Source organism: Molossus molossus, unplaced genomic scaffold (assembly GCF_014108415.1).
Source record: "Molossus molossus isolate mMolMol1 unplaced genomic scaffold, mMolMol1.p scaffold_m16_p_3, whole genome shotgun sequence".
Lineage (NCBI taxonomy): Eukaryota > Metazoa > Chordata > Mammalia > Chiroptera > Molossidae > Molossus > Molossus molossus.
Genome location: NW_023425366.1, coordinates 103,683,895 through 103,707,011, shown reverse-complemented (window position 1 = coordinate 103,707,011; position 23,117 = coordinate 103,683,895). Strand labels below are relative to the sequence as shown.

The window sequence follows — 23,117 nt, the reverse complement described above, 5'->3', positions numbered from 1 at the left end:
TTGCTTGTTTTATGTTTTTAAACTGAGCCCTCTTTCCTGACAGAGCTGAACCCAAAGGCCTGTAACACTCCTCCTTCCGACGGCCGTGTGGGCACAGCGGCCCCGAGGGGAGTTCCGAGGTCAGATGACAGTCCCCATCACCGGACAGAATTCCCCTTGTTCTTCTGCCTTCCAGAAAAGGCCCACAGAGATGGGGCTAGGGGTGGGGAGCCCGGAGGAATTCAGCCCTTAGATGTCATCTCCTTTAGTAACAGCAGGAGGGAAAGTTAAAATTAGTCTAGATACATAACCAGTCATTTATTCTCAGAGCCCCAGGTGGCGCATGGACTCATGAACCAGTGTTTGCCTAGACGTCTTCCTCCAAAACACCTCGCGTTCCCCAGATGTGCCCCAGGAACAGGCCAAAGACGCCTGGGCTCACACGGGAATGAAGTGGCCTCCCCCCTGCAGATACTGGGAAGTTACATCTTCCTCGCCAAGGAACACGGGCGGCCGGCACCCCATACCTTCGTCACTGTTGTCGTCCACCAGGATGATTTCCTTCAGCAGGTGCGTCGGCGTGTGGTTGACAGCGCTGTGGACCGACCGCAGGATCACCGACAGGGCCTCGTTCACAAAGATGAATATGATGGATATCTGCGGCAGCTCCTTGGCGTACTTCAGCTCCTTACACCTGGGAGGAGAGCGGGAGAGCCGAGTCAGAGGAAGGGGGAAGACACGGGCTGTGGCTGGACACGGGAAGGACGCCGCCCAGTCCTGGCACACGGCTCCCAGGGCGTGAACCACTGGCTCTCCTGGAGCCTCTCTGGGTGAAGAACTGAGAGCAACACGTAAGGAGTGTTGAGGGACCCAGCCCCACTTCTCCCAAGTTCACCACCCCATACGAATGGCAAGCATCCGTCCTGGGCACACATCTACCGTATCGTAGGCTGCTGTGCCCACGTGTACCCCCTGGTCCCATCCATGCCCACACGGCCAACTGCCACGGCGGACACCCGGCGCTCCCTTGCTTTGACACCACCTAAGCAGTTACCCGTCCCCATCAGCTCTCATCTGGGGACTGCAAGGGGTTGGTGCATAAACCCCCCTACTCCCTCAGCCCCTGAGCAGGTGACTCTGAGGACTGGCTCCTGTCACCTCCAGTAACAATCTTCATGACACCCCTTTGGGGGAGGTGCCTTCCCTTCCAAGTCCTACTTCCCCACTCTCCTCTCAACCTCCCAAGTAAAGGAATGCACTCAACTCTTTGTCTCAGGATCTGAAGCTGGGGGAACACATACTAAGACATCTAACGGGGACCCCTGCTCTCACAGAGCTTACATCTAGGAGACATGAAACACACGTGCAAATAATCTAGGAAGCAAGTCCTCTGCCTGCGTATGACAGTGTTTCCTGACACACCCTACTCTTCTTGCCAGTGTTCCTAGAACCCTCCTGGGGGCAGGAGATGGCACCCCCTGCCTAAGAGGTCCTCCCACTTAAGACCCAGCAGCTCCCCATCCCTGAAAACAGGGCAAAAGGGCAGAGTCCTTTTCATCCAGGCTGGACTCGGGCAGAGAGCTGGTGACATTAGAGATGGTAGAACACCCAAAGAGTGAGCTCCACGTGGCTCAGGCACGGGAGCACCGCCACACCGGGAATCAGCCCGGGAGCACCCACACACAGGGAATCAGCACCCACACACCAGGAATCAGCCCGGGAGCACCCCTACATCGGGATTCAGCCCGGGAGCACCCCCACACAGGGAATCAGCACCCACACACCAGGAATCAGCCCGGGAGCACCCCTACACCGAGAATCAGCCCGGGAGCACCCCCCCACACCGGGATTCAGCCCGGGAGCACCCCCACACCGGGATTCAGCCCGGGAGCACCCCACACACCGGGATTCAGCCCGGGAGCACCCACACACCGGGATTCAGCCCAGGAGCACCCACACACAGGGAATCAGCACCCACACACCAGGAATCAGCCCGGGAGCACCCACACACCGGGATTCAGCCCGGGAGCACCCCCACACCGGGATTCAGCCCGGGAGCACCCACACACAGGGAATCAGCACCCACACACCGGGAATCAGCCCGGGAGCACCCCCACACCGGGATTCAGCCCGGGAGCACCCCCACACCGGGATTCAGCCCGGGAGCACCCACACACCGGGAATCAGCCCGGGAGCACCCCACACCGGGATTCAGCCCGGGAGCACCCCCACACCGGGATTCAGACCGGGAGCACCCCCACACCGGGATTCAGACCGGGAGCACCCCCACACCGGGAATCAGCCCGGGAGCACCCACACACCGGGAATCAGCCCGGGAGCACCCCCACACCGGGATTCAGCCCGGGAGCACCCACACACCGGGAATCAGCCCGGGAGCACCCCCACACCGGGATTCAGCCCGGGAGCACCCACACACCGGGAATCAGCCCGGGAGCACCCCACACCGGGATTCAGCCCGGGAGCACCCCCACACCGGGATTCAGACCGGGAGCACCCCCACACCGGGATTCAGACCGGGAGCACCCACACACCGGGAATCAGCCCGGGAGCACTCACACACCGGGAATCAGCCCGGGAGCACCCCCACACCGGGATTCAGCCCGGGAGCACCCCACACCGGGAATCAGCCCGGGAGCACCCCCACACCGGAATCAGCCCGGGAGCACCCCACAGCGGGATTCAGCCCGGGAGCACCCCCACACCGGGAATCAGCCCGGGAGCACCCCCACACCGGGATTCAGCCCGGGAGCACCCCACACCGGGAATCAGCCCAGGAGCACCCACACACCAGGAATCAGCCCGGGAGCACCCCACACCGGGAATCAGCCCGGGAGCACCCCCACACTGGGATTCTGCCCGGGAGCACCCCACACCGGGATTCAGCCCGGGAGCACCCCACACCGGGACTTCGGTTTCACACTTGGTCTGAGCCACACTGAAACACCCAGCGGAAACAAAGAGGACTGGAACCGAAGCTCCTGGCTGGCCGCGCACCCCGCCCCCCCCCTCGCAGAGCACAGACAAAGGCAAGCAGAGGAAGCAGCGCAGTTAGCGAAGCAGCCCTGACGAAGGAAATGCGGCTGTTTTTTATGCTGAACAGCTTGGCCTGTGTCGGGCCATATTAATCATGTAGGCAATTTTCGGGAGAAAATAAAGTTTTGTTGCAATATACGTTGGAGTCTCCTGGAAGAGGCCGCCCAGAGATCCATTGATCATGCAGCCTCATTTTTACCACCTCGCTGTAAATTCACTTCTGGGGCTGCCAGGGAGATTAGAATGGATATTGACGGGCTCGTGGGCAGTCGGCGGGAATCATCTCATTTACTACGTGGCGATCCGAGAGAGGAGGGCACGCCGGAAGGTCCCTCAGAGCCCCCTCGACGGGAGCTGCAGCCGTGTGGAGCCTGGCAGGCTGTCAGCGCTCCTCCCCAGCCCATTACTCACCAGCCCATACATGTGAGCACACACCTTCCACACCCACCCGCTCTGAGTGCTCATTCCTGGGGCTGGTTTCTTTGGCCCTTTGTTTTCAACAGCTTCTGGTCCTTGAAACTGAGAAGCAGGAAGGCCAGATGACAGTGGATCTGCAACGGCATCATGTGCAATGAAGACCAAGTCGGGGGTCGAGCCTCTGAGTCGGAGCAGACAGGTCCCCTGCTGCAACGGGAAATGTGGGAGCCTCGGGGCCAAGGGAAGGGGGAGGGGCCTGATCTCTGCCTCTTCACGAGTCAACGCGGCCGTTCAGTAAATCGTGTGGGAGTTTCCGAAGTGAGATGTGCTCTCCCACACGCTGGACACGTTACCCTGGGCACACAGCTCACGCTTCTTCGTCTCTAAACTGTCAAAACAAGTCTCGCCTCACCTAGCTCTGGTGCCCAGCCAAGGTCCTCACAAGGATCAAGTGAGGCAGCTTGGAGAGCCCCGTGAAAATGCAGAGTGACAACCGAAGGGGAGCCGCAGTCCGCCTGGCTGGCCCCCCACCCTCCCTTCTGGCTCCTCCGTCCCCTCGTGCATATTCCCCATCACCACTGGCCAAGCTTCCAGGGTTTCAGTCCACCGAGGACTCAGCAGGTCTCTAACCTCGCCCAGCTTACAACAATGCACCGCTCCTGTGCAGACACCCTCAGGGCCTCACCAGGGGCAGAAGGGCAGAACACATGAATACAGTCATTATAATGTGAAAATCTGCATTATTCTTGTGGGTCTTTAAACTCCAGGATGGCAGAGTCTGCCTTAAAAAAATCTCTAACCTGCCTTATTGTCTGATACACAGATGCATGGAATATGCTGGAGAGCTAGACAACTAAAGTTTTAAGCGCCTTCTGTGAGGAGGAGGCAGGGGCAGATACATGTATTACTTCCAGCCAGATGCCCAATGCCTGACAGGGCAGAAGACGAGTGTGCGGAGGGAGATTAAGGGTGGACGGTGCAGAGAAAGAGAGAGGCTCCCCGGCCACAGAAATACTGGAAACTGCTCGGAGGGAGAGAACAGATAGGGCTCCTGCACCGAGGAGTTGGTGCTAAAACAACTGTCACTGTGTCCTGATGGCCCTCAGGACAGTATGTCCAAGCACACACATCTGGATCCCCCAAGCCCTGCAGACCAGGGCTGACATGCCTGAAGCCCCTCCTCCCTGAGTTCCTGCAGAGCAGGGGGTGGAAGGTGCTCAGGGCCCGGAGCCCAGCGGTGCACATGCGCACTCTGGGTGGCCCCAGTGAGGGCCAGTGCCACGCAGCCTGGGCAGGCAGACCTGAGGAAGGCAGCAGGCAGCTCAGCGTGGCTTCCAGCCCCGTCTCCACATAATGGAACAGACAGAATAGCACGTTTCCTACTGAAACCCAGGTGAGGAAGGGTAACCTGGGAGGATGTGAGGATGAAAGAACAGACCCCAGATTAAAAGACACTCGGGGAGTAAGGAGAGGATGGTACACCACAGAAACGACAAAAGACCTCAAAGTCTACAGCTATGTGTGTGTGTGCACACGCACGCGCACGGTGTACACTTGCTCTAGCAAAGCAGACTCGGGTCTGGGTCCCAGAAATCACAACCTTCCTCTCAATAACTAGTCAGTAAGCACTGAACAAGCTTTGTCTGATCAAAGATGGTCTGGATCAACGTCCGTCTGTGCTCCAGGCAGGACCAGGCTACAGAGCCATTCAAGCCAGGCTTCTATCCTCAAAGCCTCTTGTGAAGCTGTTCTCCCAGCGAAAAGACAGCAGACAATCCACCAACCAAGTGAGGTCTCTTAGATGTGATGCCTCACATCTGTCCATCTGACGGTCTGTCCAGCTGTCCAGATGGCTGAGATGCCCCCTTGAACATGGTAACTCCCCTCAGGTAATCCCTGCCCCCCCATTCCTGACCACCCCAAAGCCCTTGGCACTGTACCAAAAGTGCTCGCGCTCACTTCGCCGATTATGAGATGAGGCAAGCACGACACCTGACCGCCACTGGGAACCCACCAGAGAGAATCACAGTAGAACTGAAAAAAGGTCGAGGGCCCAGGCCTCCAGCAGGGGAGAAATCAAAGCCCAAAGACTTGACTACACCTTCTCAGAAGCAGACCCCTGTCCATGATCACCTTTTAAGTAAACAACTTATATGACCCGATGTGGTACAGATGAGAGGTATCAAGATAGCCTGTGACCCAGTCTGCCAACCTGGAAACAAAAAGATTATCCCAAACATCCCCATTATTGTAAAAAAAAAAAAATTTAGATACAATGTGGTCCAGGAGACCTAGGAGATTATAGATAATGACGATGATGATGATGATGATGATGATGATGATGATAACCAACACAGCAGTCTACATGCCAGAAGCTGCTGGAAGCTTCCATGTCCTATACTGTCCCATTTAATCCTTACAGCAACCTGATGAGGTAATCAGTAGTGTCATCCCCATTTCACAGACAGGGAAACGGGCACAGAGAGGTGAAGTCACTTGCTCTAAGTCACACAGCAATCTGCAACCAACGAGACTGCCTGGATGTGAACTTCACCATCGGATGCTTAGACTCTCCCAACTGCTCCTGCCACACCAAGGCCATGCGGTAACTGCAGCAAAAACACCCACCGCACAGTTTCTGGCCCAGACTCTTCCGAGCTGGGGACCTTGGCTAAGCTGTCCAGTCTGTCTGAGCCTCGGCTTCCTTATCTTTACCCTCAAAGCCCAACTAGGAGGCAGCCCTCGTGGGTCGCTGCACCATGCCTATGGCCTGCTGGGGCCGACAGAGTACAGACCAGAAGTTCCCTTCAAGTGGGATGTGGACGAGCAGAAGCCAGCCCCCAAGCCTGGGATTAATAGGGAACATGGGCAAAGATCCTACTATTCTGGCTGTGAATCTGGGCAGGGTGCTACCTTGGATGATGTCCCCAGGGTGTTCCTCTTAACTGAAGGACTGCAGGGTCAGAGAGCCCTAGACCGAGGGGGCTGGGTGTGGAGGGTGTGCCTGTGTGTGTGCTCCGGATGGCTGGGTGGGACCAGCTCATGGTAGGTGCACACAGGCTGCACTCAGGCTCCAGTACTGTTCCCGGTCCCATTCCCGGCCATCGTCCCTCAGGTCCCATGTAAAGTGAGGGCTCCCCTTCCAGGGCTCACAAGGCCCATCACCGTGGGGCCAATCTGCAGGGTATTCCTGGCTGCTTAGCTCAGCTCTGCCCCCTGGGTGCAACGATGCCCTTCAGTCTCTGCCCAATATCTGCCCCATCCTTGTGAAGGGACCAAGTACCAAGCACCGCCCAAACTCTAATCTGCTGTCAGTGATGGAGAGCCCTGGGCTTTGACAGCTGAAACACGCCGTGTTCTGACAAGGCGGTTTGCAATGCAATGCAGTAAATGCTAAGTGCCTGGTGGCTGTCCCTCCACCGGCCGTGATGGATGAGCTGAGGTGGACCAGGAGGGCAGGAGAGATGAGCTGTGAGCTGGATCTGAAAGATGGATCAGTGGATCAAACTTGCATGGTCAAGAACAGAGGCAATTAGAGCTCTTCTGAGCACAGAGAGGCAAGGGTCTCCTTATTTTCTCTTCCAGGGCCTTCCGGAAGAAATCTGTCCAATCTGTTTAGAGATGGGACAGTCAAGAGCCAGGTGTTGGAACCTCAGACTCACATCCAGCTCTGCAAAGTCCTACGAGGCTGATCTGTATTTTCAAAATGCTTCAAAGACAGGCACAACGTCACAGAGACCCACACGTGAAAACCACAGCTGACAGCCTGCGGTCTCCGTGCGGACCACCCTCGGAGCCGGGAGGCAACACGGACTGAAACAGGAGGAGCGTTCCGGGGTCTACAGAGAACAGGTAGTTTGAGTCCGAGCACACCGCCTCCCCACCCCCGAGCAGCTGTGCTCCAGTGAGAAAGCTCTTGGTAACTGACACTCTGGGGAGACAGTCCACAGCCACTCCTCACCCTGCTGTGGGCAGTGTGGGAGGCGAGGACCCCCCTGTGAGGCCTCCCGATCGTCACCACCTCCATGCATCACATCCACTACAGAATGGACAGTCCAGATCCTTGAGCATCTACCTTGTAAATGCTGAAGGTGCTTTCTCTACAAGAGCACACCTGGAATGTCCCTCTGTGCCACCTCCCCGCCTCAACGGCCACATGCTTCCTTGGCCGGGCCACGCCCTCCCTGGTCAGCATCACACACCCTCAAAGCGCCTGTTCTCAAACTGAGAGGCAGCCGGGCTCCGTCCCCGAGGAAACACAGTGCGGCCCAGTCACAGTGATGGAATTCGCTGTTCAAGCAGTGGTGTCCAGCTGCCAGGCAGACGCCACCGGGGAGGAAAGGCAAAGAGGTGCGAGGCCACCTCTTGGCTGCTGCCTGAATTCCACGTGGCCACGAGCACTGAAGACACAAGCCTAACGACAGCCATGCTGGTGCACGCCAACCCAAGCTACACCCAGCCACGGGCTACGACTCACAAAGAAGAGAAATGGCACCTCCTTGGAAGCCCTATTGTAAAAGCACCAACACGCCTGAAGTCTGCAACGGCCGTGAACACGACAACGGCCTGCAGACACACACCACGGCACCGCCACGCTTTCCACAGCACAGCACCGCCATCAGCTTCACTTTCTTTCTGACAAGGAGACAGACTCCTCACTCCTCTCTCTCCCTCACCATGGACATGGGACTGGACCATGGCTCAGGTCACCCCACAAACCTAACTGCCTGTGGTGGTTCATCTTCTATGACAAAGTAGCTGGGAAACCATACCCAGACATCCAGTCAACATTACCCTAGATGTTTCTGTAAAGCTGTTTTTCAGTTCAGTAGGCTTGGAGTAAAGTGGATTACTCTCCGTGGCGTGGGTGGGCCTCATCCAATCAGGTGAAGGTTTTAAGAAGAAAAGGAGACTGAGGCCCCCGGCGAAGGAAGAGTCCTGTTAGCAGATGGCCTTTGGACTCCAGCTGCAACCTCCACCCCTCCCTGTGTCTCCAGCCTGCTGGCGAGCCCTGCAGATTTTAGACATGCCTGCTTCCACAACTGTGTAAGACAAATTCCTTAAAACAAATCTTTCTCTTAGACAGACAGACAGACAGACAGACATGTATTGGTTCTGTTTCTCTGATACACTGCTCTATAGTTTGGAACACAGGATTATACCAGATTGCCATATCATGTCTCATCAGAACCCTGTCGTACCAACCCCTGGTTCCGTCACAGCCTCAGACACCACCTCAGCATGGCCAGGGAGCCTCTGACCTACACGAGGTGACCAGGAGGACAACCTAGTTTGGGGTACAGCAGTGGAATTATCTCCAAACTTCCACAGCCTTTCCTGGACCTCATTACTGCCCCGAGCTGCTGCTCCTCAACCACCTTCACCTTCGGCACCTGCTACCTCATTTCACTGCAGGTCCCCCCCCCCCCCGCCTTCTACCCCACACACCCACTCCTACACCTCAACGAGACCCCCGGGTCCTATCCCACCGCCTTCTACCCCACACACCCACTCCTACACCTCAACGAGACCCCCGGGTCCTATCCCACCGCCTTCTACCCCACACACCCACACCTACACCTCAACAAGACCTCCGGGTCCTGTCCCCCCGCCTTCTACCTCACACACCCTCTCCTACACCTCAACGAGACCCCCGGGTCCTGTCGCCCCGCCTTCTACCCCACACACCTACTCCTGCACCTCAACAAGAACCCAGGTCCTGGACCACTGTAGCCTTTCCTGGCTTCACTCCCCCATGCACAGCTGAAACCCCTGCACTGCCCTTCAGCCTGTCCCGCCTCCACGCACCTCAGTCCCTTGGCCTTTCTCACCAGCCCTGAAGAGCCCGGCTCAGGATCAGCTGTCCATCTGACCTTCCTCCCTTGGCAGAGGCTGCTGACCCTGCAGGGGGACGTCTCCCAGCTGCAGTGGCGACAGACAGATCGAAGGTCTCCAGTCCCGCCGTGGGCTCCTCAGAGCTGCCCTGCAGCTTTGTTTTCGAGACAGTTCAGAGCCCTTCATCCTTCCCCTACCTTTACTTCCCCCACTTTCCTCAATCTTCCTCTCCCAGGGAACTGTGCCTCCTCCTCCACAGGGGAAACCAGGGTCACAGCAGGGATTTCCAAGTGCGCTCACAGACCCATAGCATCAGCAGCATCACCTGGCAGCCTGTCTGAAATGCACACTCTCAGGCCCACCGAGCGCCACTGGATCGGATCCCTTATCAAGTTCTGTTGGTGATTCCTTTAAACATGGAAATGTGAGAAGCCTTCCCTAGACCCCTTTCCACCTGCAAACTGAACGACCTCTGAACTTAGCCTTGAAGAAAGCAGAGCCAGGAGGTCCGAGCTCACCCCACATCTGTGCTGGGGACTCCCCAGCCTCCGCCACCTCAGGGTCTTGCTTTGCCCACCGCTCTCTCGCCTGTCTTCCCTCTCCCTCCACCAATGTCTTCCCCTCAGGGAACTCAAGTCTCTCCCACTTAAATAAAGTAAGTCCCTTTCCCGTGGCCTTAATCCCCATCTTCCCTCTGTCTTTCCTCCGTCTCCCTCCTCTCTCTCATTCATTCCACACTCTGATTTCCCACTTGGCTTCTAGTTACCTGATTCTGCTAAAACGTCTCTTGCTCAAGTTCCCAGAGACATCTACGCGGCCGGAATCAATGGCAACTCCCCCTCAGCTCGGCTGATCATTTCGGCGGCACTGAACAAGGTTGCTGCTCTCCTTATACGAACAGCATTTACTCTCGGGTCCTGGCACACCCTTCCCCTCACCCCCACCCGCTTCTCCCACTGCAGATACGCCGGCCCCCGTTCCGTTTCCCAGCATGCCCTTCTCCGTTAGTCCAAATTTCAAAATCCGTCCTGCCCTCTGCTATTCTCACTGCATAAACCCCTCCTGGGTGACCTCGCCCACGTCCACAGCTACAATCATCACGCTGGCAACTTCTAAACCCTCATCTGTAGCCCGGACCTTCATTCAAGCCTCAGCTCCCCACTGGACGTCTCTACGTGGATGACTCCTAAGCCTCCTGAATTCAACATGCCTACAACTGACACTTGTTCCCTTTGTCCCTTCCTGTCTTCATTCAAGGGGACCCTCCCCCCTTTATCTTCAGCAGTCAAGTTCAAATCATGAACCAGTCAACATGGCCAATAGCTCGCCAAATCCTGGAGGTTCTGCCACCGTGAGGATTCTGTATGACACCCCCCCCCCATCTCCACCTCCTTAGCTCCACTCCTCGTCAAGTCCCTCTTGCACGACACCAAAAGGCGGAACTGGCCCTGCTTCCGTTTGTCTGCGCCTCCGCAGCCAAGCCCCTCCAACCACCGCGCTGCTGCCAGAATGAGCTCCCTAAAGTGCACATGCAGCATGTCGCTCCTCATACTATCTCTTTGCCTCTCCATTGCTTTTGGAATTGAGACAACATGGAAGGACCTGGAAAGTATTATCCTAAGCGAAACAAGCCAAACAGAGAAAGACAAGTATCATATGATCTCACTTATTTGTGGAATATAATGATCATAACAGTCTGAGGAACAGGATAGTCCCAGCGATGTGGAAATGGGGTACAGACTGACAATCTCCAGAAGAGGGGGTGGGGGGGAGAGATAAACCACAGAACTTATATGCATGTGTGCATGTATGCACGAACAATGGACATGGTCAACAAAGCTGGGGACAGGGCGGGGAGGGGGGAGGGGGGAATCAGTGGGGGGAAAAGGAGAAACATCTGTAACAAAAATTAATTAATTAATATTAAAAAAAGAAAAACAAATAAAAAATCTTACTGTTGGAAAAAATTCCTTTGCCTGGCACTCAGGTTGAGTCCCAGCGTCTCTCTCCAGCCTCATCCCCTGCGCCGGCCCCTCCAGCCACTGCACTGTTCGGATTCCCCAGAACCCGGAACGCTGACTCAACTCACACACGTTTCTCTCTGCCTGAAGCACCCTTCCTTCTGCCGCGCACCCCAGAGCCCTGCTGGAAGTCTTCTTGTGTTGTTTCCTCTCCCTCTGCACACAGCCGCCCCGCCCGCTTCCCTCTGGTCTCCCCTAGGCAGCCAGTGGGTCTTCTTTCTCCTTCTTTCCCCAGCACAATACGTGGCACGTAAATGGTTACTGGATGAACGAATGCAAGCCCTCCTCCCTTCCCCATTTGCTCCCTCTGCTCTTCTTCTTCTTTTTTAATCCTCACCGGAGGACATTTTTCCATTTTTTTGTTCAGATAGAGTGGGAGGGAGAGAGAGGGAGAGAGAGAGAAACATCGATGTGAAAGGGACACATCGAGTGGCTGCCACCCGCACAACCAACCAGGGCCGGGGACAAACTGCAACCGAGGTACATGCCCTTAGCGGGAACCGAACCCGGGTCTCTCCAGACCGCAGGTCAACGCTCTAACCACAGAGCCAAACTGGCCAGGGCATCTGCTCTTCTTCTGATCAAAGGTCTCACTCATCTCCTCCCGCAATTAGGACATTGGCGATGGCACTTCAACTCTTAAAAGACACCGTCCTGAACACAGCTGCCTGCTGTCTCCCTGGATTCACTAATCAGGCCTCAAACTCTGGAAGCTGCTTGGGTCGAGTGCATTACGCAGCCCAATACTCCATTTTTTCTGCCCTCCTCACCAGGCCTTTCCTATAACCCAGAGAGTGGTATCATTTTTAGCAACAGCAAACCTTGCAAAACAAGATGTGGGGCTGAATACCTGAAATATATGAGGCCCTTCTCTCATAATTAGGGAAAGTGCACACTTTGCTGAGTGGTTTAATTTCCTCCAGGCTGAAGGAGCAGCACACCATTAGCTGGGTTCGCATAGAGAGCAGTCTCCGGGACAGACTGCCTGCTCCGGCATCAGAGTCTCTGTGTCCTGCCTGCCCGTCAATGGCACTGGAGCCATTTTATTTTCATTTTGATTTTTTTTTATTGATTTTGGAGGGAGAGAGGAAGGGGGGGAGAGAGAGAGAGAGATTTGTTGTTCCGCTTATTTATGCATTCATTGGTTGATTCTTATACATGCCGTGTGCCCTGACCGGGGCTCCAACCCAAAACCTTAGTGTATCAGGACGATGCTCTAACCAGCTCTTACCAGCTGAGCTACCTGGGGCCATTTTCATGAATCAAGATTCAGCCCGCTCTGTGCACAGCATGGGTTCTTATCCTGGAGGCCATGGAGCCCCAGGAAAACCCTCAGACATCAAATGCAAGATGTTGTGGGTATAGGAGTATTTGTTTTCTTCTGGGGCAATAATTCATACCTCTCACTGACTTCTCACAGGAGCACGGTTGAAGGGATGCACCCAGGCTGCATGGTTCAGAGCGCCAGTCAGGTTTCAGCCCCCGGTCAAAGACCAGTGCCCAGGCCGTTGTCAAGCACCATAGGGTCCACAAAGCTCTATGCCCCCCCTGGCAGCCTGGTTCCTATAAGTATTTATTTTAGAATATTCCCCAAACCATTTTTGGTTTTTGGACTGATTACCTACTGGCTCCGTGGCCTCCTGGGAAGTCGCTTTCTCTGAGTTGAAAGACTTGCTTTTCCAAGGACATTAGCCAGAAAATCCACGAGACTCGGCTCTCCTTGGCCAGATGGCAGCTATGCAAGTTTCAAGGTGTCGTAGGAGGCAGTGCCAGGGCAAAGCCCCGCCTGTCTCTCTCCCTCTCTTCAGAAGGCTTCGTAAGTGCAAGGAATTGGCCCACTGGCTTTAACCCTCAGTTCTGACCACAGGCCCCTGCCCTGTGCACTCGGCTTCTCTGTAAGGGAGGTAGGGAAACAGACAGGGCAGAGGCTGCCTGCAGGCTCTCAGCTTGCAGGTGGGAGAAGGTAGCTTGCCTTCCTGTATTCAACCGAGGAGAACAGGAAAAGAAAAGGAAAACCCTGGTGTTTTCTTAAGCAGTGGCTCAGGAACAGAATTGCTACAAACAATTAAGGGTAAACGAATGCAGACAGTTTCAGGCCAGAGCGAAGCGAACCTCAGTAGACTAAAGGCACAGGAAATGTGCTGCGATGTCCTCCTATGTGTTTACCCTACACACTTCTAAGGTGAGCGGAACGGGAGGGGTCAGCCCGACTGCTGCAGGAGGGACAGAAATACACTAGGAAATTATGCTGATTGGAAATAATAAATAACTGTATTCCGAGGCCCAGCACATCCAAAATTTGGTCAAAGATTCCTTAGAGAAACCGAAGGCCGCAGATGCTCTATCCCCAGCCAGTCTGGCCTCTTCCAGCCCCACAGAGCTCCAACTGGGTTCTAATGGCCGTTATCCTGTAACTTGAGCCCAGAAATGAGAAACACATTACTCAACTGGCTATTTTTTTCCTTTTAATGTTCCAGCCAAATTGGCCAGTTAAGGCCTTCTTTTTACTGACACTGACCCTGAAAATACTTCTGTTTATTCCACATCTGGGGCACGACTCTGTCCTTGGTGTGACTGCTGTCACTTTAACTGAAGTCTTCCGAGGTCAGGTGATCCCCATTCTGAGTCAGATCCTGTACACCAGCCCCTGCCCCCAGGCCCAGTTTGGTCCGAACTTGGCCCTGGCTCTCTCTCAGAACCGAATGCCTTCTCCCTCCCTGCACTGCAGGCAAGTCAGAACAGTCTCCTTACGCTGTGTGGTAAATGCATTAATATCCCCATCCTTGCCTGGCTGGTGTGGCTCAGTGGTTGAGCGTCGACCATGCACCAAGAGCTCACCAGTTTCATTCCCGGTCAGGGCACATGCACAGGTTGTGGGCCTGATCCCCAGGGGGGGCATGCAGGAGGCAGCCAATCGATGTTCTCTCTCATTGATGTTTCTATCTCTCTCTTCCTCTTCCTTCCTCTCTGTAAAATCAATAAAGAAAAAAAAAAATGCCATCCAAAAAAAAAAATCTTTAAAAAAAAATACATATCCCTATCCTTCCCCTCCATGTATGCATGTCCTTTGCCACATAACTTTGAAGTTTTTCTTACTAAAAAGGCTACGTCTACTTCCCCACACCTTGGATCTGGGCTCAGACACATGACTTGCTTTGACCCATAGGACAAGGTGAAGGGTTTGGGCCAGATCTAAGCATGAGCCTCAAGAGGACTCTTCATGCCCTTGGCCATCACCTGAGGACCACTGGGCCAGCCCTCTGGTCCCAGATGAGGATGGACAATGAGTTGGGAAAAGGTGACCCCACAAGATGCGCATGCACCTGTGAGCCCAGCCACGGCAGCCGCTCACTATGCCAAGAACTTCACGTGGACATCTCATGACCTTGCACAGTGAGCCAGTGATGCAGCACCCCGTTCTGCAGTTGTAAAAAGCGAGGCTCCAGGTTCCTTGCCCAAAGGCGAGTGAGTGGTAGGCAAAGCCAGACATGAAAACCGCACTTGCCTGACTCCAAGGCCCTTTGTTTTTAGCCTCTGAAAAAAGAAATAATTTATCAAGGAGGATCTGAGTGGAGACATTTTTGATGGCTTCTGTTCATGCATTTGCATTTCACTGTGGTCTCCAGGGTTCTACACCAAATATGCGTTACTTTCATAACTTAAAAATACTCTAAATATTACTTAAAATATATTTCTATGAAAATAATTTCAGCACTTGACTGATTTCAACACTGACCTAAAAAAAGGTAAGAATAACAAAACTATTGAGGGGGAGAAGGTTTAAGAAACCCCAAGACATACATGATGTTAAAATCCAATATAAGTTAATATAATTTAATCAAGAACAAGCTGACTGACAAGTGAAACAGAACCAGGAGTGCAGACACAGACCAGGTCCCAGAGAGCTTATGCCAAGAAGTTGCCACAAACCAAGGAGTAAGGAAAGAATCGTTCAACACATGGTGTGAGGGCCACCGTCTCTCTATTGGGTAAAATAGCAAGAGGTCACCTCTCCAAGCACACTTCAAAACACATTTTAGATGGGTAAAAGAGTTAAATTTAGAACATCAAATATAAGAAAAGTAAAACAGAAATGTAAGTGGATATTCATGATACTCTGGATACTGAAGAGTCTTCAACGGTTTGATAATAATGGCAAGCCTCTGATCACAAAAACAATAAAATTTAAAAACAACCGCAAACTGAAAAAGAAAATGTTTACAGCAATTACAAAACAGTGAAAGATAATGGAAACCCAAAGAACACAATTAGAGAAACAAGCAAAACCAGGAACATACAATTCAGAGAACTAAAGAAACAAATAAGAAACATGAAAATACGTGGACCCTCACTAGTAATAAAAGAATTTCAAATTAAAACAATAATCAAATGTCATTTTGCCTCTAGGTGGTGAAATTATAAAAACTTTGTCTTGCTTCTTTATACATTTGCTGTTCTTATGTTTTAGAGTGAGCAAATAGAACACAGAAAAACACGCCTGTTTAGATGAACACATGGGTGAAAGAACCATGTTGCAAAATTAAAGAAAACTGCACTGCTTGACCACAAGTTCCTGGATTTTCACATGAGCATGAGATCAGCTGGTATAAATAAGAGACACCCCAAGTCACCTCACAGTGTCACTCTGTGGCCACAATCAGAGACGGAATTCTGAGTCAAACCCGAAATCACCACTATTCTACCTTTTCAAATGCAGGTATGGGGTAAGGATGCATGACCTGACCTCATGTTATCCATTCTAGAAAACAAACATACTTACCACTGAAATGGACCTCCAACCTTTTTCTCCACTCAGAAGCGATCCCGGGATGGCCTTGTATAATAAGCATAAAACCAATCACTCCCAGTTGTCCACCTGCCCGCGAGTCAACACGTAGCCATGAAAGGACGAGAGAAACTTAAACATAAAAGGAACGTAATTTTGCCCTGGCCGGTTTGGCTCAGCGGTTGGAGCGTCGGCCTGCGGTCCTGAGAGACCTGGATTCGGTTCCCGCTAAGGGCACGTACCTCGGTTGCAGTTTGTCCCCAGCCCTGGTTGGGTTGTGTGGGTGGCAGCTACTCGATGTGTCCCTTTCACGTCGATGTTACTCTCTCTCTCTCTCCCTCCCGCTCTATCTGAACAAAATATCAAAAAATGTCTTCGGGTGAGGATAAAAACAAACAAACAAACAAAAAAAGGAATGTAATTTTCTTTAAAAACTGAGTAGCTCCAGTTATATGCCAATTTCTTAAGGTTATGGGAACTGCTGTTTGCAGTGATAATAAATACCGAACAGGATGTGAGGCCACGCCTGGGCATTCTATAAAGGAACTGAACCACCCCACAGAGCTTGCCAGGCATCCAGTCTCGCTCACTAATACCCATTTATAAAACAACCTGAACTCTGTGACCAATTCCTAACTCTGAGACAAACCCACTCTGGAGCAGAACGGCATGAGAAGAAACTGATCCCCTTGAAATCCCATTCCCCCTGTTTTTCTCAATGTCGTAAGGAGTTCTCCCTGCCACTTGCACCACCCCTCAGACATATGTGAATAACATGTCGCTTTCATCCTTTTCGACCTTCCTCTGGATGATGCCTTCTTCTCTAAAACCCACAGGTAAGTCCTGCCGGTGTGGTTCAGTGGTTGAGCATCAACCCATGAATCAAAAGGTCACTGATTCAATTCCCGGTCAGGGCACATGCCCAGGTTGTGGGCCTGATCCCCAGTGGGGGACATGCAGGAGGCGGCCAATCGATGTTCTCTCTCATTGATGTTTCTATCTCTCTCCCTCTCACTTCCTCTCTCTCCAAAATCAATAAAGAAAAAAAAAATTACAAAAAAAACCCCACCATATTAGAACCCACAGGGAAGATGTTATGCTAACTTGGAGCCCTCCAAGCGCACTCAACCCCCCACATCCTGGGCTGGTACAGAAGACACCGGAGGCAGAGCGGTGATGATAAACATCACCCTTCTCATCACTAGCCTGGAGGTTCCAAGAAGTCAGGGACCACAGCTCTTTGGCTGATATACTTCCAGCACATAAGTTGTGCTTAATAAATATTTGTAAGGATATTCATAAATATAAAAGAAAATAATTCTAGTCACTTGTGGCATAAAGATGTTGTATGGAGCACACAGTTCTGGAATTCCAATGATTTAATGAAGAGCCTGCCATCAATCACAGGAGGCTGAGTCCCCTCCCAGGGCACCTCCGACGCCTGTTTCAAAGATGCCACATTAGATCACTGCAGAAGCATCTCCACTTGCTGAGGATGGTGACTTTCTCTAATTCCAAACATTTTTTTTGCTATCAGCAAGAGCCAGGAGAGATGAAACCCCGGGAAAACGGAGCAGTGCAAATATGCCTCAGTGCGTACGGCAGATGGAAAGCAGAGCCTGTCCCTCGGTTTTAATGCGGATTTTGTGTGTGTACCTCTAAAACACCCTGTTCCTTTTTCAGAACGATGCTCACAGAATGAGAATGCCACCAGGGAGGTTTGTTCAGGATGTCGTGGGAGCTCGTTTCTGCCCTGCAAGGAGGTCTAGGGGGGACCCGCCCGCAAAGGGTTCGCAGAGGAGAGAACTTGATCTGGGTCATGAAGCATGAGCATGTCATTCCAGGGGAGAGCCTATGAGGGGAGAGTGGGGGAGAAGGAAACAAGTCTTTAAGCAAAATGAAATGAATGACGCGCGCAGAAGCAGGGGAGAGAAAACGTGTAGCGTGCCGCCAAGAAGCAGAAACGGGGCTTTCAGGGCAGTTTGTGACCTTCAGACTCCATCCTCCAGCAATGGGAAGCCACGGCACCAGGGGCTACTGGGCAGGGAAGCGACAGGACCACACACGGCATGTGTCTGGATCAAAGAACGGCGTCCTTCACGTCGGGCGACACACGACCTCAGAAGCAGAGATCCAGGCTCTCAAGAAGGACCTGGTGTAAACGTACTCTGCCCAAGGAGCTCATTCATGTCAGGCGGAGGGATCACAGCCCCAGCCCCTCACGGTGTCTGTTCCTCTGCCCCAGTGGCTCCGGTGATCTGGGCAATGCCGAGACATTCTCCGCTGGTGCTCACGATGGACTCTGACAAAGCAGTCTCTCTCCTCGTTCCAAAGCCCTCCCTGGCCCACCCACTGGTTCTCAGAGTGGATCTCGGAGAGGTCCTCTCTACCCCTCCTGAATAAAGACTGCAATAAAAAGTACTTCCTTGCTCATGTAATCTTACAGCTCACTGCATGATTGGCAGAAAATAATGTTGTTTAGGTCCAGTCATCAGAACTATGGACAAGGCATTTTATCTTGTAGGCAGGCTCCAAATGGAATGGGGCTGACCCCTGAAATTAAATTTAGGAGGAGATGGTAGACTTGTCCATGGTTGGTGGGACCTGTCGAAGAAGCAGGTAACTTGCCAGATCTGATATCTCAATTTCCCAGTGGCCTCGGGCATCAGGAGGCTTCACCTTAACCCGGCCCTACCCCTCAAAGGCAAACCCACACAACTTGGGTGTTCCCATGTGGAAATCACCAACAAACCTGTCAAACACAAGGGCAGCTCTGCCTACACCAAAGGCCAGTGGACCAGGAATAACAATGGCAGCGATTGGGGTTCAGGGTTTCCACAAATACTCTTTTAGACCCACACCCTTCATCAATTTATCCTCATGATAATGCTCAGCTAGAACCGAATCTACATTTTGAAAAGATACTCTGAAGGCAACAAGGAAGAAGTTTTGAAAAGAGGAGGCAAAAGGCCCTGGCCAGTTTTGCTCAGCGATTAGAGCATCAGCCTGCGGACCAGAGTCCTGGGTTCGGGTCCCACTAGGGGCACGTACTCGGTTGCATGTTGTTCCCGGCCCTGGTTGGGATTGTGTGGGTGGCAACCAGTCGATATGTCTCTCTCATGTGGATGTTTCTCTCTCTCTCTTCTTCCCTCCCTCCCTCCCGCTCTATCTGAAGATAAATGCAAAAATGTCCTCGGGTGAGGATAAAAACAACAACACCACAAAAACAAAAAGAAAAGAGGAGGCAAAGGGAGCAGGAAGACCGATGAGAAGGTAAGTAGAGTGGTTTTCTTAGGACACACTACTCTGGGCTTAGCGGAAAGCTTTCTCACTGGTCAGAGGCATGACTCAGGGTAATTAAATAGTCATGAATGTATGCACTTAACAACATCGTTTGAAAATATGTAAAGCAAACTGTATCCAAAATCCAAGTAAAAGACAGATTCACAATCCTAATGATAGTAACACATCTCAGAAATCAAAAGAAGAATATCAAATAAATATACAAAAGGATAATCAATCTCTATGGTAATCAAAGAAATGCATACAAGAGCGATAAGGATATATGCTTTTTATCCTTCAGGTTGGCAAAACAAATGGAAGACTGATCTTGTACAAGACTGTCAAGTATGAAAAAATACACACATACTGTTGGTTGAATAAATAGGCAAAGTTCTTTGGAGAGAAAGTGAGCAGCATCCATCAGAATTAAAAATAAACATGCCCAGCATGTCCACGCATAAGACCACATCAGGCAGGTGCACAGGAAGCAGCCAATGGGCTTTCGTGGTTGAGGAGAGTGAGGTTTGGGGCTGGAGTTTGCGGAGGGTTGATTCTTTTTGGGGGGGGTGGGGCTCTCTCTATACATCTACATAGTCCTTAAATAATACATTCAACTTGTTATTTGTGCATTTTCTTTCAATTAAAAAAAGACCTTAGCCCTGGCCAGTTTGGCTCAGCGGTTAGAGCATTGGCCTGCGGTCCGGAGAGACCCGGGTTTGGTTCCCACTAAGGGCACGTACTTCGGTTGCAGTTTGTCCCCGGCCCTGGTTGGTCGTGCGGGTGGCAGCCACTCGATGTGTCCCTTCACGTCGATGTTTCTCTCTCTCTCTCTCCCTTCCTCTCTCTCCCTCCCATTCTATCTGTACAAAAAATGGAAAAATATCCTCGGGTGAGGATAGAAAAAAAAAAAAAGACCTTAAACCATAGTACATATGGCAGTTAGAAAGCCGTAGGAGACATCTGTACATTTCATAGAGATGTGGAGGGAATGGCAGATGTGGGGAATTAAGACCATTCCTCCCAGAAGTCTGGGCGCGGAGGGAGAGGAAGGAGCGGACAAATAGTTCCAAGAAGAGGAATCCTCACTTGGCATTCAGCCCCAGCAAATGGGTCCCTCTGGTCCTGTGCGCCTACATCCTTGAAGAATCTCGTTCCCTGTTCCGCCAGCAGGCCTGATTGCAGGCAGAAAGCATGTTAAGGTCTAGCAGTCAAACTAATCGCTTTTTAAAATAAGTGTCCTGGCATACCTCTTGCCTTCCTGAAACATTTTACTCCGTGTGTGTGTGTGTGTAAAAATTGCTTTAATGAACAGCTGCAAATGAGTTCTAATAAAAAATAAGTAGCAAAATGTCTGCAATACTCTATAGCATGGTCTACCTTGCACAGTGGCCCAAAGGAATCGTATTTATAGGAATGTCATTATTGGGCAAACTGATGTTGCTGTATTGGGAATTCCACCCCTACACGGGCACCTCACAGACCAGGAGCTGGTGAGGGCTGAGTGGGATATAGGTGGAAGACACTGAGTCCTGGGAGGACAGCCCTGGACCCTCGGAGTAGGCAAAGGAAAAACCAGGCAGGAGCACCAAGGTTCAGGATGCCAGGAATCGAAAAAGGCAGATCACAAATCTGTGTTTGAGGAGTTAGAATTCGTATTTTAAACTAAGAGTGTGCATGCATCCAGGGTTCACAATATTGAGCTCAATTTTGGAGCCAGCTGGTGTATGAGAGTGAGGCGGACAGCCTGGCCCAAAAGGCCACACATGAACTGAGCCCAGCCCCAGGTAAAACGCCCCTCCTGGTGAACGGGGAGCCTTCCTGAAGCTTCGTCTTCCTCACCCGGTACAGGAGCTGGTGGTGGCGTTGGAAATTCCAAGCTTTCCTCACACACTGTCTCTGTGTCTGGGGACTGTGGTAGAGACAGCAGGAACACCGCAGAAGGTGGAAAACACTAGCTTGCTAGCGGTGGATCAGACAGTTTCTGGAGACATAACCAAGCCCCAACTAACCATCTTAAGTGTCAGCAAGAGAGATTAGCACATACGTCAAGACAAATGTGGAAGGGTGCCTCCAGCCAGGATTTCTCCTGCTGAGGTCCAGTGAGATTTAGCAGACCCTTCCCACTTCCACCCTGAGCCCCCTGGGGAGCCTGTGGACCCTCCTGGTTCTAGCCAGCACTGAGGGGATGGTGGGCTTGTTGCTGAGAAGAGCAGTATGTAGGGTGCAACATACTCATCAATCTGGAAAAAGTCAGTGCATGTGCCTCAGCATCAGCTCAGCACCTGTGGGACCCCCTAAACTGCAGCTCCTTAACTTGGCAGGAAGTCACTGTCCACACAGTTCTCTCTGCTGCTCTCCCCACACTGCCTGTTCCTTATAATGATGTGGGCTGTAGCAAAGGCCTCAGGCCTGGATAAGACTGGGCAAGCCAGCCTCTGTGCCCTGGGTATCTGCTCAGGAGTTCTGGCCACCAGAAGCACAGGAATTGGGCAAGTAAAGCCCTCTGTCGAATACCACCCACCTCACCTGGCTGGCGGGGCCTCAGCCAGAATGTCTCGGTGCCTGCTCCAGAAGACACGAATAAAGTTACTGAGAGCCACTGCTGCACTGGCCTCACAGGGCTTCTCAGACCTGACCGCATGTGAACCACCAGAGAGGTTTGTTAACACGCAGATTCTGATTCGGCAGATTTGGAGTGAGGCCCGAGACCTGGCATTTCTAACAAGCTCCTGGCTGATGAGCAGACCCGGGGTACATGGATCCCACGTGGAGCCATTAAGACTTGGAGCAGCCCTGACTTTGAATCCTGGGTCTGCCGCTTACTAGCTGTGGGCAAGCGACTCAAGTCCTTTGGGTGGGGAATGAGGAATGGGAGGACCTGGGAGGGGAGCAAAGGGAGGCTGGTTTGACAGCAGAGAATCAGCCAAGAGGAGAGTTCCGAGCTGGGGAGATGAGAATGGGAACAGAAAGGTCTAGATCAAAGGGAATGGAGGAGGCAGGGCTGTCTGGAGTGAAAGGTGCCTAAAACGGCAACGGCACTGGAAACTGGCTGCTACACAGTGACTGGGAGGTTAACGAGTGTTCGGAAAAGCCTTCTCTGCTCGGAGGGCAAGGACTTCGCCTCACAATCCCCACTGTATTTCCCAGCGCCTGGTGCAATCCAGGCCACATCAGCCATACTCCAAAAATATTGGTTCAGAGCAAATTAACACATTAGAAATGGGAGGCGAGCTGAAGAGCCACTTGTTCAAGGCCCCGTGTGCACAGTTGAGGAAGGACTGCCTGGGGCAGCTGAGATCCACCCGGCGTCACGCGGCCAGGGCACGATCCCGGAGTCGGGACCTAACTTGCCCTTTCAACAGCTACAAATTGGCCATGTTTCCTCCACAGCCCATTGAGAAGGCCCTGGAAAGGGCTGGGTGGAGCATTTTCTATTAAAAAAAACAACACATACACTGATTTGTTTTCTTGAAACACTTTTGCCAAGAGAAATGCCACTAAATCAGCATCTTGGCCATGAAAGAAAGCAACAGCAAGTCTTCATCTGAATCACAGAGCCACGTGTGATGTACTCCCTCCGGCCTATGCACAAGCTTCAAGGAGGCGAAATGGGATCAATGAATTTCTTTGTTAATCTTGATATTTGCAGGAAGCAAACGAACGGAGCGCTCTGCAAATCACTGGATTTAATCTTCAGAATTACTTATACTACCATTTAGAAGAGTTTTGTTTTCTGGAGAGAT

At 52.2% G+C, this 23,117-nt stretch overlaps 1 protein-coding gene across 1 annotated transcript in view; it reads right to left on the bottom strand.

The window, feature by feature from the left end:
* GALNT17 (polypeptide N-acetylgalactosaminyltransferase 17) overlaps window positions 1-23,117 on the bottom strand; it is a 433,455-nt gene that overhangs the window by 222,506 nt on the left and 187,832 nt on the right. Inside the window, exon 3 of the mRNA XM_036279727.1 lies at window positions 507-673. Within this exon, the coding sequence (XP_036135620.1) occupies window positions 507-673 (167 nt within the window). The remainder of the gene's footprint in view (window positions 1-506; window positions 674-23,117) is intronic.